The sequence below is a fragment of the Bombina bombina genome, chromosome 5 (genome assembly GCF_027579735.1).
Source record: "Bombina bombina isolate aBomBom1 chromosome 5, aBomBom1.pri, whole genome shotgun sequence".
NCBI lineage: Eukaryota > Metazoa > Chordata > Amphibia > Anura > Bombinatoridae > Bombina > Bombina bombina.
In genome coordinates this window covers 411,836,981-411,851,516 of record NC_069503.1, presented here as the reverse complement: position 1 = coordinate 411,851,516, position 14,536 = coordinate 411,836,981, and the positions used below count along the sequence as shown (strand labels likewise).

The 14,536-nt window shown below is 34.3% G+C and overlaps 1 protein-coding gene across 1 annotated transcript in view; it reads right to left on the bottom strand.

Annotated features, from left to right (window-relative positions):
• Positions 1-14,536, bottom strand: part of RBMS3 (RNA binding motif single stranded interacting protein 3) — a 1,116,133-nt gene that overhangs the window by 316,818 nt on the left and 784,779 nt on the right. The window contains exon 6 of the mRNA XM_053714248.1: positions 2,195-2,274. Coding sequence (XP_053570223.1) covers positions 2,195-2,274 — 80 coding nt within the window. The remainder of the gene's footprint in view (positions 1-2,194; positions 2,275-14,536) is intronic.

Below are 14,536 nucleotides of genomic sequence, written 5' to 3'. Positions count from 1 at the left end.
CCCCCTTGCTTGCTCTTTCCCCTCTGTTATCCTATCTTTTCTCTCTCCCTCCCCCCTCTCTTCTGCCCGCACCGCAGATCAGGTAGGGACTCTAAGGCCAGGTGTGTTTGTCCTTGTGCTTTCTCTACTGCGCATGACAGCTTCAGACAAACACACTTGGCCTTTTATATTAGTTTTAATGAAACTTAGCCTCTCTCTCCCTCCTCTCTCTCCCTCCCCCCTCTCTCCCCCTCTCTCTCCATCCCCCCTCTCTCTCCCCCCACTCTCTCCCTCCCCCTCTCTCTCCCTACCCCTCTCTCTCCCTACCCCCCTCTCTCTCCATGTCCCCCCTCTCTCTCCATCTCCCCCCTCTCTCTCCATCTCCCCCCTCTCTCTCCATCTCCCCCTCTCTATCTCCCCCTCTCTCTCTCCCCCCTCTCTATCTCCACCTCTCTTCTTTTGCTCTCTCTCCCCCTTTTCTTTTGCTCTCTCTCTTCCCCTCTCTTTTGCTCGCTCTCTCTTTCCCCCTCTTATTTTCTCTCTCCCCCTCTATATTGCTCTCTCTCCCCCTCTCTTGCTCTTTCCCCTCTCTTATCCTATCTTTAGCTCTTTCCCATCTCTTTTGTTCTCTCCCCCTCTTTCTATCTCTCCCCCCTCTCTATCTCTCTCCCCTCTATCTTGCATGCGCGACCGCGCCTGGCCCCGCACCTTCACGCCCGGCCACACCACCCGCACTTCTGCCCGCACCGCAGATCAGGTAGGGACTCTAAGGCCAGATGTGTTTGTCCTCGTGCTGTCTCTACTGCACATGACAGCTTTGGACAAATACACTTGGCCATTTATATTATAGGATATTTCAATCATATGATATAGCTATTGTTAATGTTTCAAAGATTGTAATATTGCAATATAGCTTTGCTGAAGAGACATTAAAGTCAATGTTGTTGCAAACAAATGTAATTTTGGAGAATATACATTTTAAAATACTATTTTAAAAAAACAAAAAACAATGTATAATAATGATATTTAATTGTATTAACCTTGGAATTTTATGTTATACCTATATTGGGCCAGATTATAAATGGAGCGTTATTTAATTCTTTGCTCAAGCATTAACTGTGCTAGAAGTGACTTTTTTGCATGATTTGGGTTGTGCATATATTATGAGTTGAAAGTAAACTGATTTCACCCGCGCTAACCCGACGAGTGCAGAAAGCATAATTATATATAGGTATAGAAAACGTTTTTGTTTCCTGAGACAGTTAACCAGAGCTCTGGGGACGCGGTAATCATTCTAACGTAAATTGGGATTGTGCTCAAGTGATCGCATTTACTTTTAACTCCTAATACCAGTGGTAAACCCAAAGAATGCAAACACCTACAGTAAACCCCTTTTTGCTTGTGTGTAACAGTTAGCCCTCCACTCGCAATCTAGTCCATTATTTGTTGTTATTAAACACTATTTCCATGTCAAGAAGAAATGTGGATTTGTTTTGTTACAAATGCAAATTCTTAAAGAAACACACATATTGTGTTGTTTTTGCAAAATGAATATCGAAACAAATGCACCAAAAAATTTAAAGAAAATTAAGAAATACTGACAAAATTAGTTAGTATTCATTAGTTTCCTTTAAATTATCTTAGGGTAAACATACTTACCTCTAGCATGCTGGAGAGCTCCAATCCTTTTTCATAGATCCTTGGGCGCACTAATAGAAGGCTTAGTGCGGTTGATCACAGGGCCTGCACTAAAGATGCAGGCCCTTTAGCACAAGCCCTGGGATCTGCTGAGCTAAGCTAAGCCTCCTATTAGCGTGCCTCAGGACTCTGTGAAGAAAGGACAGGATTTGCACGGCTCTCCAGCACGCTAGAGGTAAGTTATGTAATCTTACAGGTGAACTTTTTCACCTGTAGCAAAGGAACATTTACATTAGTTTTATGAAAAATAATGTTAATGGTCCAAAAACATTCAGTATTGATTTAATTTAAACTGAAATGAATATAAAATTTTATGAAATTGCTTGTTCACTTGTCTAGTATTATGGAACTATATAGTGGTGCAGAACGACTTGCTCCCAGATGCCTCATGGCTTTGCTATACCTCTGACTTAGGATTCTGTGCCATATATATATAGTAGCCTAACTATTTATTCAGGTTTTATAAATATATCAGGGTTCTTTAGACACAACAGTCAATATTCCAATTGACACTTACCTGGCACTCCTGGAGGTGTTTTTAAATATTTCCCATTGAAATGTTGAATAACCACTTCACATTTTTCAGTAGACTCCATTCTAAAAAAAAAAAAGCCATTTTTAGGAATTGCATGCTGTAAATTAATTAAATAAGAACAATACCACATATGGGTATCTAGACACTCTTAATGGACAAAAGAAAACAAAACACCCTTTGCTAACAAAATGATAGCGACAAGCCTTGTCTACGCAATTCTCTATATACTCCTCCAAATAAAAACAAGTTCTGGGGTGAGTTTGAAAATAAAAACTCGGCTGATATGTAAATTTATTTCAAATCAGCATGAATACCTTGTAATTATTATTTCTAACACCTTTATCGGCTGGTAGTATTACCATAACAACAAAGAAATTATGCTAGGGTAATTTAAAAAAACATTTAAAAAAATATAAAGTTAAATGTTTAAAGAAGTTTTCTTGTACTTAAAATTTAATCTAAGAATAAAAAATATCCTACATAATTTATCTACCAACCAAAATGAAGCCATAATATGTATAATTTAAAACACAATAATAAAATAACTGTTTTTCTAACTCTATGGAGAAATGGATAGGTACATTATTATTACAGCCAGAGATGAATTGTGGCAGAATTGAGATGCAATAACATTGTATTTTGTGATTCTAATATGCAATAATAGATGTTGGTGGTATGAAGTTATCAATTTTAACTGCCATCTGCATTTTGATTACAAGGTAGCTGCAAAATGTTGAGATAGGTGTGCTGGAATGATATATAGTTTGGTCCAAAAATACATAATAGTAAAATAAAATACATGTTTGTTAGTAACGCCATGACCGCAATTTATTTTATTTATTATTTTAGAATAAATATTCAAGCACTGTTTTTGTGCATCCCATAGAGACAGTGAGTTTCAACTTTTTCCTTTTCAAATGGTCCCAGAGGTGTTCTGTAGGGTTGAGGTTCAGCGATTTAGGAAGAAAAGCCCTTCAAATTAACTTCTCTTGCTTTTTCTTGGACAGATACACCTGGCATGGTTTTGATAAAAATAAATCCTCTTCCACACAACTTTAAGTCAAAAGGTATGGTAAGTATGTGTAAAATAATGCCAATAAATATAGGGGCTATTTATTATAAGTATTTATGTAGAAAGGGATTCAAAACTTAATGCTCAAAGGCAGGTATGAGTTTGTAAAATGCTAAGCAAATACTGCTATATTAGTTTCACATTAAATTTAATCACAGGTTACCTCACATTTATTACATCCAAAAATCATTATGTGCATTATTGCTGCTCTTATAGGCAATCGTTCTTACCATGGATCTCTAATACCTGATTGTGTGCTATTCTTATCATGGCCTGCAATATCGATAGCACACTCTACATTATATTAAGATATTATATAATAGTGCTTCACTTGTAATTTGGATCTTTATTTTTTATTACCCAATTTATCTACAAAAATAAATATTTTTGCCTAACAGCCACTGCCAATATCTCAGTTTTGAAGTCATACAATAAAGGTGAGAAAGGACAATAAAATGTAGTCCTTCAGCATGAGCATACAAAACAGTATATAACATAGAAAAAGCTCTGTAAATAAAGCCTTTAAATCTGAAGTAAATAACAACTTCATTTAAATGGAACAGTATACATAAATTTTCATATAACTGCATGTAATATACACTACTATAAAGAAGAATATGCAGATACTGATCTAAAAATCCAGTATAAAACCATTTAAAAACTTACTTAGAAGCTCCCAATTTTGCACTGTTGATGAGGTTAGGCTGGGACACCCAGTGAAAGGGCTGGGAAAACACGTAGAGTGGACACTCCCCCCCCCCTTCCCTGCATATGAAAAGACAGATTATAGAAACAAGAGCCACAGGAATCTGAATACATCAGTATGCATCTAAACCTTTGGGGCTTGGTTATTGTCTGAAAATCAGCAGAATGCTATTAAGAAATAATAAGAACTATATTTTTTTACAAAAAACACTACCAGATGGGCTATATACATGGATCATCTACAAAATAATTATGCAAAGAAAAAACTAGTGTACAATGTCCCTTTAACTAGACTTAGTTGATCCTGTCAAATATTTACAGTGCATTCAATGATAGGGCTAACATGTGACAACCAATAATTCTATTTGCCAAAAGACTTTCCTTTATATTATCAAGAACAACTTTTCACAAACAAAACCATACTTAGTCAATAATTATTAAAACTGGTATAATATTCACTTTCTTCATATCTACATTTATCAAATAAATATATCTAAATTTACCACAGTTAGTTGTGTTTAATAAGTTTTCAAAAACGATAATAACATTTAAAGTCAACATTTCTTCAGGAAATTATCTTCAGCAATACAAATATTAAAGGCTTATACCAGGTAAGTAACAGTTTTAGCACACAATGGTTTTAATCACAATCTATCTGCTGGATGATTGTCTGCTTTTCAGCCCAAAAAGGCCACTTTTAATTTAGACACAATCCCAACAGTGCTATTTCCTGAAGTTGTAATTGTGTTTTTGGTTCCCAGAGAAAAGTCCTATTTTTAAAATAAATCTGAAAAGTTTTCAGTGATCACATTCCATTTTCAATATATTTTCAACAGGTTTTCTAATTCAACACCTAAAAGCACTTTATAAAGCCCTGAAGTTATTATTTTTTATTATTATTATTGGTTATTTATTTATTTTATGCAGTGCCATACAAAGGTACATTACATTCATATTGGTACAGTACAATGATAGGTTATACAAGTGTATGTTACATAGATTACACAAACTTCTTTAACAAATAATACAAAAAGTAAATTAGAACACTTACATTTAGATCCTCTTCAAAAGGGGAAGAGCCCTTACCTTCAGCACAAACAGTAGTAATTACATTTTAGACAAAGTGGGCTACAATTTTAGAGGTAGTGTTTGGTGTGAAACAGGTCTGGAAACAAAGAAGAAGACTATGGACACAATGTATCAAGCTGCATAAGCAGCTTTGAAGTGCCTTCGGTACAGACTTGCATTTAGCGACATTAGACCACACCTTCCTAACCTGTACACCAGCTTTTAGCTGGCAGAATTAAGTCACCCCGGACACATTCACCTGAGGAGATTGACAGGCCCAGCTTGCACCCCAATGGCCTAGCATGAGCAGGGGGCAGCATTGCACAACCAGGTGCTTGAGCAGTACTAACGGGACATAAAACCCATTTTTTTTTATTTCATGATTTAGAAAGAGCATGCAATTTGAAATAACTTTTCAATTTACTTCTGTTATCTAATTTGCTTCATTCTATTGATATGCTTTTGTTGAAAAGCATATCTAAATTAGCTAAGTAGCTGCTGATTGGTGGCTGCACATAGACGCCTTTGTGTGATTGGCTCACCCATGTGCATTGCTATTTCTTCAGCAAAGGATATTTAAAGAATCAAGGAAATTAGATAATAGAAGAAAATTGGAATGTTGTTTAAAATTGTATTCTTTATATGAATCATGAAAGAAATTTGGGGTTTCATGTCCTATTTAGCCACCAATTAGCAAGTGCTACCCAGGTGCTGAACCAAAGATGGGGAGGCTCCTATGCTTACATTTCTGCTTTTTCTAATAAAGATACCAAGAGAACAAAAAAAAAAAATGATAATAGGAGTAAATTAGAAAGTTGCTTAAAATCACATGCTCTATCTGAATCACGAAAGAAACAATTTGGGTTTAGTATCATTTTAAATGGTTGGTAAATGGATCTTGTCCAGGGGATTTATTCAGTTTTAATATTTTTCTTTGCATTTCTTACATTTTATTCCAAATAATACTTGCTTGGGGTAGATTATGAGTGGAGTGCTATTTAACGCTTACACTCGAGCATAAACTTTTTCTAGACTGAACCTTTTTGCGTGAACACGTCAGGAGTTATAAATAGTTCACATTACAATGTTCTTCACTTACAGGATAATGTAATTTGTATTGTAAATACATATTTTAAAAAAAAATAAAAAAAAAAAATATATATATATATATATATACCTGTATATCTATTTTTATAGATATATAGGTATTGATATCTATTTTGCATTAAGATTATCATATATATATATATATATATATATATATATATATATATATATAAATATAAATTTAATAATAAAAATTACGTTATTTTCTATGTGAAGAACATAGGATTGTAAATTATGCATAACGCCCATCGGTGTTTGCGATTTAGGTGTAACTTGGTGTTGGGTTAGGGCACATTAGGAATTGCTAACTTCAATGTGCGTTATTGAAATATTAAAAATAAAATAAAAAACACAGTATATATTAAAATTATTATTTTTTATGAATACTGTAAAACAAATCTAAAAATTAATAACTAGTATTTATATAGCGCCTACCTCCCAGTGGGACTCAAAGTGCTTTTTCAGCACTTGCAATTAACCAAATGGGCAGCTGAATAGTAATAGTTGTTATTATTACCCAATTTAATGGTACTCATTTTATCGACCTCGGAAGGATAAAGGGCTGATAATTTGTAATTATTATTATCAATATGTTTTTAATTTAATAATATGCATTTAAGTTATCAATTCTTCATGGGAACCCCAATGCGCCTTACGCATATTCTATATTCCTATGTTGTTCCCATAAAAATAATTATTAAATATATATTTCTTTATATATCTGATAATGTTAATGTAAAACCAGTCTTGCAAGGTCTCTAACATCCACCAGTTCTGTGATGTCGTCATGGAGGAGTGGAAGAGGACTCCAGTGGCAACCTGTGAAGCTCTGGTGAACGCCATGCCCAAGAGGGTTAAGGCAGAGTTGGAAAATAATGGTGGCCACACAAAATATTGACACTTTGGGCCCAATTTGGACCTTTAAACTTAAGGGTATATTCACTTTTGTTGCCAATGGTTTAGACATTAATGGCTGTGTGTTGAGTTATTTTGAGGGGACAGCAAATTTACACTGTTATACACGCTGTACACTCACTACTTTACATTGTAGTAAAAGTGTCATTTCTTCAGTGTTGTCACATGAAAAGATATAATAAAATATTTATAAAAAATGTACTCACTTTTGTGGGATACTGAGTATATATATATATATATATATATATATATATATATATACATACACACAAATTACAATATCCTGTAAGAACATTGGAATGTTAAATATATACAGTAAAACACATAACTACATATGTACACACATCTATACATATATATATACATATATATATATATATATATACACACACATACATAAAAATATTTAAACATGTCTACCTATGCATATATATGTTAAAGACCTTTGCAGCCCTTTTTTTGTCAAACACCTTATACCATAATTTCTTTAGCCCTTATAACTTTTTTTAATAATGTTTTTAAATCATTTTTATCAGATAGTGTTTATATAAGTGTTATTGTACTTTAAGTGTATTTATGTTGTGTTTAATGCAACTTTTTTCTTCGTCTTTCCTTTATGCAAGCTATCAAGTCGCAATAACCTGAAGAGCATAAATTGCAATTGTGCTCAAGTGAACAGCTTAACTTTCAGCTTGTAATATGCATGCTGTTTCCAACGCAAAAAGCCAGAAAAAGCTGTTATCGCTCGTGCACAAATGATAGCGTTCCATTCATAATCTTGCCCTTAGTTGTTTAATATCTACTTTTTACAGGGAAAAAGATTTTAAATGGTTATATTTTTCATCAGACTTAATATATTTTTTTAATATTTCAAAACTCAGTACAATATGTAGTAAAACCTTTACCTAAATCTAAGGCTAAGAGATCATGTGAATCAGGCGTAAAAGATACACAACCTGTTTAGAAACTACATTTATTAAATTAGTAATAGATCTTAAAACCTTTTTAAACTAATATTACAGGGAGTGCAGAATTATTAGGCAAATGAGTATTTTGACCACATCATCCTCTTTATGCATGTTGTCTTACTCCAAGCTGTATAGGCTCGAAAGCCTACTACCAATTAAGCATATTAGGTGATGTGCATCTCTGTAATGAGAAGGGGTGTGGTCTAATGACATCAACACCCTATATCAGGTGTGCATAATTATTAGGCAACTTCCTTTCCTTTGGCAAAATGGGTCAAAAGAAGGACTTGACAGGCTCAGAAAAGTAAAAAATAGTGAGATATCTTGCAGAGGGATGCAGCACTCTTAAAATTGCAAAGCTTCTGAAGCGTGATCATCGAACAATCAAGCGTTTCATTCAAAATAGTCAACAGGGTCGCAAGAAGCGTGTGGAAAAACCAAGGCGCAAAATAACTGCCCATGAACTGAGAAAAGTCAAGCGTGCAGCTGCCAAGATGCCACTTGCCACCAGTTTGGCCAAATTTCAGAGCTGCAACATCACTGAAGTGCCCAAAAGCACAAGGTGTGCAATACTCAGAGACATGACCAAGGTAAGAAAGGCTGAAAGACGACCACCACTGAACAAGACACACAAGCTGAAACGTCAAGACTGGGCCAAGAAATATCTCAAGACTGATTTTTCTAAGGTTTTATGGACTGATGAAATGAGAGTGAGTCTTGATGGGTCAGATGGATGGGCCCGTGGCTGGATTGGTAAAGGGCAGAGAGCTCCAGTCCGACTCAGACGCCAGCAAGGTGGAAGTGGAGTACTGGTTTGGGCTGGTATCATCAAAGATGAGCTTGTGGGGCCTTTTCGGGTTGAGGATGAAGTCAAGCTCAACTCCCAGTCCTACTGCCAGTTTCTGGAAGACACCTTCTTCAAGCAGTGGTACAGGAAGAAGTCTGCATTCTTCAAGAAAAACATGATTTTCATGCAGGACAATGCTCCATCATACGCGTCCAAGTACTCCACAGCGTGGCTGGCAAGAAAGGGTATAAAAGAAGAAAATCTAATGACATGGCCTCCTTGTTCACCTGATCTGAACCCCATTGAGAACCTGTGGTCCATCATCAAATGTGAGATTTACAAGGAGGGAAAACAGTACACCTCTCTGAACAGTGTCTGGGAGGCTGTGGTTGCTGCTGCACGCAATGTTGATGGTGAACAGATCAAAACACTGACAGAATCCACGGATGGCAGGCTTTTGAGTGTCCTTGCAAAGAAAGGTGGCTATATTGGTCACTGATTTGTTTTTGTTTTGTTTTTGAATGTCAGAAATGTATATTTGTGAATGTTGAGATGTTATATTGGTTTCACTGGTAAAAATAAATAATTGAAATGGGTATATATTTGTTTTTTGTTAAGTTGCCTAATAATTATGCACAGTAATAGTCACCTGCACACACAGATATCCCCCTAAAATAGCTATAACTAAAAACAAACTAAAAACTACTTCCAAAACTATTCAGCTTTGATATTAATGAGTTTTTTGGGTTCATTGAGAACATGGTTGTTGTTCAATAATAAAATTAATCCTCAAAAATACAACTTGCCTAATAATTCTGCACTCCCTGTAATTTAATTTCAGTGGTATATTCTTTTAATTTATCTGAATATTCTTTATTAATATTTATTTTTCTATAATGAAACTTAAGGGGATTTAATTTCAACAAATTAGCTCTGTTCTTTTTTCTTTTGCCAAATGAATAAAATAGCAGAAAAGGGTGCATGCTACTAAAATAAAAATCACAGTAGTATATATATATATATATATATATATATATATATATATATATATATATTGTAATAGAGAGTGTTTTCTAATAGCGCTTGCAGAAGATGTTCCTCACAGGCAAAAATGGGAGAGAGGAAAACAGAAATGGGAATATTCCCAAATGAATAGGGGCAATATAAGGAGAATATAAACAATAATAAAAAATGCTCACCTGTTGGATCACAGGGAACAGCAATCAACGACGGATGGAAATGGATGGTGTGTGTAAACACCAAAGCGCATGTATGGGAGACAAAACAAATATGCACCCCAAAGGGATATTAATATGTATATTAATATCTCCTAATATCAACCGGAGGCTGCTTGTGGGAACCTCCAATTCTTACCACACTGTATAAGTGGACAGAGGGTAAAGAGGAAGGAAGTTCCTATTTAATATAAGCTGATAAACAAGAAACAAAACATTTTGAAAAAAGGTTATAAACGTAAAAAAATTTAAAAAATATATATATATATATATGCGTGATTATGAAGAAATGAGCAAGAGAATTAAAAGCAAATATGATTTATTATTATACTCTTAAAAATATATAAGACTTTTAAAAACACATATATATAAAAAAGGGGGGTATACGAAAACCCTTTTTTATATATATGTGTTTTTAAAAGTCTTATATATTTTTAAGAGTATAATAATAAATCATATTTGCTTTTAATTCTCTTGCTCATTTCTTCATAATCACGCATATATATATATATATTTTTTTTATTTTTTTACGTTTATAACCTTTTTTCAAAATGTTTTGTTTCTTGTTTATCAGCTTATATTAAATAGGAACTTCCTTCCTCTTTACCCTCTGTCCACTTATACAGTGTGGTAAGAATTGGAGGTTCCCACAAGCAGCCTCCGGTTGATATTAGGAGATATTAATATACATATTAATATCCCTTTGGGGTGCATATTTGTTTTGTCTCCCATACATGCGCTTTGGTGTTTACACACACCATCCATTTCCATCCGTCGTTGATTGCTGTTCCCTGTGATCCAACAGGTGAGCATTTTTTATTATTGTTTATATTCTCCTTATATTGCCCCTATTCATTTGGGAATATTCCCATTTCTGTTTTCCTCTCTCCCATTTTTGCCTGTGAGGAACATCTTCTGCAAGCGCTATTAGAAAACACTCTCTATTACAATTCTCACAATTTTAGTCTGATTCAGGAGGAATGAGACATCACTAATAGCAGCAGGCACTGGACATCCTCTAAGGGCATTTCACTGCAATACTACTATTACTCTTGTTGTGGCGCAACTACCCAAAACCCTCACCAATCGCATATATATATATATATATATAATATTTTAAAAAATGCACTCACCAGGACTAGTATCACAATTTTATTCCTCAAAAAGGAATACAATTGTGATACTAGTCCTGGTGAGTGCACTCTTTTTTACTATTGTGCATTTTGTTTTGTTGCACCCCAGACCACCATTGACTCTCATATTCTGGAGTGCTTGTCTGTTTGGATATATATATATATATATATATGTACACACATTTGTGGAAAAATATCACTATGGTTTACTAGTCAGGGGTTAAAAACTACTAGCCCAGAGGGAAAAAGTTAGTAGTCCACTCAATGTTAAAAATTGGAAAAAGTAAAACTTCTAAATTGTTCGCTGCAATTTCTAAGTCACCCGGGATCACTGGACCATTGGAAATTTCACACCCTGTATATATATATATATATATATATATATATATATATATATATATATATATATAAATATATAATGTAGGGATTGTTTTTGGACGGAGCTTGAAATCAAAAAAGAGATAAAGGACTAATTCTTTACTCAGAATTGTTTTAAAATGTAGTGCTTAATTGTTAATATATATTATGCATGCACTTTAATTTCTTTGTAATACACATTATATCTAACTAATAATGAGTAATACTCTCAACAGAAAAAAATAAGTGACTGAACCACTTAAGTTATTATTTCAACCAATTTATTTACATAATTTTGATTATTTTGTCAAATGATCTCTATTCTTTAAGCCACTAAACTAATTCCACACTCTTTTCACAACTATAATTAATTGCCCTAGAACACAAAAAACACTATTAACAAAGTTTAGATACACGTAATCCACATGAACAAGTATTTACATAAAGATAAGAAAGTCATTTAATTATTTATTATGATCACAATGATAACATCCAAGTCATTTCAGTTTTCACAATTGCTCTAAAAGTTAATTTCACTTTCTGTTTCCCTAAATGTTTATTATGTGAGTCTGCCACATTGCCGTTGTAGGATTGTCCATTTATAATGTTATTAAATTATAAATACCTTGTTTTAAATCATTATTGCATCTGAGAAGTATTTTTATTTCATTAAAGATATGGATGAAAAATTTACCAATTTACACAAATTTGCAAATCTCTCAGGTAAGTTTTTCATAAGTTGACCTGCACAAAAATCTTATCTCTCAGCTATGTTTCGCTAAAACTGATGATTGAATCCTGAGGAAATATTTTATTAGCGTTCAAAGGAGGTGGAAGACAATATATCATCTCACCTAATTGCATATCCTTCTTATCTGATGCACAAAACTCCAGCACAAAACCATTTAACATCTTGCCTTTATATGTGTCAAGAATTCCTTTCAGACTTAGGTTTGGTCATCTTGATTTATCCTCTAAGTCAGTTACTTTATCTTCTAAAGGCAAAATCATTTCTCCAATTGGTGTTTCTCATACACTGTTCCATAAGATCATGAAATTCTATCTATTTTTTGTTTTATTTCAATAATTTTTCTATCTAATTGACCAATATTTTTTAACTCATTAAAAGTTCATTTAAATTTCCTTTTCATTTTGCAGCATAATTGTGCAAACAAGATAGTCATTTATAATTCTTTTTTAGATGTATTGTCTATAGGGTAATGCTTTCCTCATTCATTAAATAGTATCAATTTCTTCTAGACATATATCATTAGAAAAAAATATTTAAAGGGACAGTCTACTCCAGAATTGTTATTGTTTAAAAAGATAGATAATCCCTTTATTACCAATTCCCCAGTTTTGTATAACCAGCACTGTTATATTAATACTTTTTTTTACCTCTGTTATTACCGTATATCTTAGCCTCTGCACACTGCCCCCTTATTTCAGTTCTTTTGACAGATTTGCATTTTAGCCAAATAGTGCTGATTTAAAAAATTCCATGGGAGTGAGAACAATGCTATCTACAGGGCACACATGAAAAAGTATTTGTCTAGCAGTCAAACACTGTCACAATGCACTGAGATAAGAGGCAGCCTTCAAGGGATTAGAAATTAGAATATGCACCTAGGTTTAGCTTTCAACAAAGAATGCCAAGAGAATAAAGCAAATATGATGATAAAAGTAAACTGGAAACTTTAAAATTGCATGTCCTATCTGAATCATTTAAGTTTAATTTTGACTAGACTGTCTCTTTAAGGATCAGAAAAAAAGAATCTTCCTTCTAAATAGAAAAAGTAATGTGATTGTTTTCATTCTCTATATGTTGTCTACTCTCTTTAACCCTTTCCCATGTTATTTTCAGATTGATCAACTTTATTGAAGATTTTAGATATGGACATTCACAAAATTCCAAACAAACTGGAAGGATCCAAACATCATAAGCAATAGCTATCAAATTTAAACATTCAGCTCTATTGCAATATACCATTTTAAAGCTCACTATTTTAAGTACTTTTTTGTCCAAATGTGAGCTCTAAAATTTATTTAGAAAAATTCCAGAATAAGATCTCAACTGTATGAACCTACATTTCCTGTTGCACAGACCCTCTATTGTCAGATTATCCTATTTTACCTCAGCTGATCTATGAGTTTTTGCACACTACCAAGTCTTCTGCATCACAGAAAATGCATGATCTATTCTGCTTAAACAAATTGTGCCTCATTTATTAAAACCTAGAAGGGCAAAGGTCACCTCCAGAAAATGTGTCTAGCTGGCATTGCAGCATTTGCATTTAACATTGCGCAAACAATTGCTTGCAGAGCTGCACCCCATGCTTTCATGCAGCTATTCTTGAGAGAGAAGGGCTTGACAATCATCCTGATCAGATCTAATTGGAATGATTTAAATTTGCAAACTTTGTGGTGGGGGAGAGGATAAATAGCAGTCTTAAAACCACAGCTAATCCTATATAATTAAAGGCCAGGTATGTTTGTCTGAAGCTGTCATGTGCAGTAGAGTAACAAAGGATCAGTTAGTGAGGATCAGACAGCAGAGAGGGTGGGCGGGAGTGGGTGTTATGGGGGGCGTGACCGGCGGGAGTGGGCGTGATGGGGCATGGCCCCTCGGGAGTGGGCATGGGGAGGGCATGGCTGGGGAGCGCAGGTGGGTGGGACCGCTGCACTGCATAAAATGGCCTGTGTACACAGGCTTTAGGACTAGTAACTAATATTTCAGGCCCGCTTACACAAGCCTGAGACACTTGAGCCCCAAAGTTGCATTCACAGTTATCTTACCTTTCTTTCACAAATCTTTACATGTTCTCATTTAACCTATTCCAGTCTCCTAGTTTCCAATATTCGTATCCTAATCTTTCTAACCCTATTGTCTTTATTTTTTCCTCCTAATTTAGGGCCAGATTATGAGTGGAGCGGTATTTAGCGCTTTCACTCATGCGCTAACTGCGCTAGAAGTAAA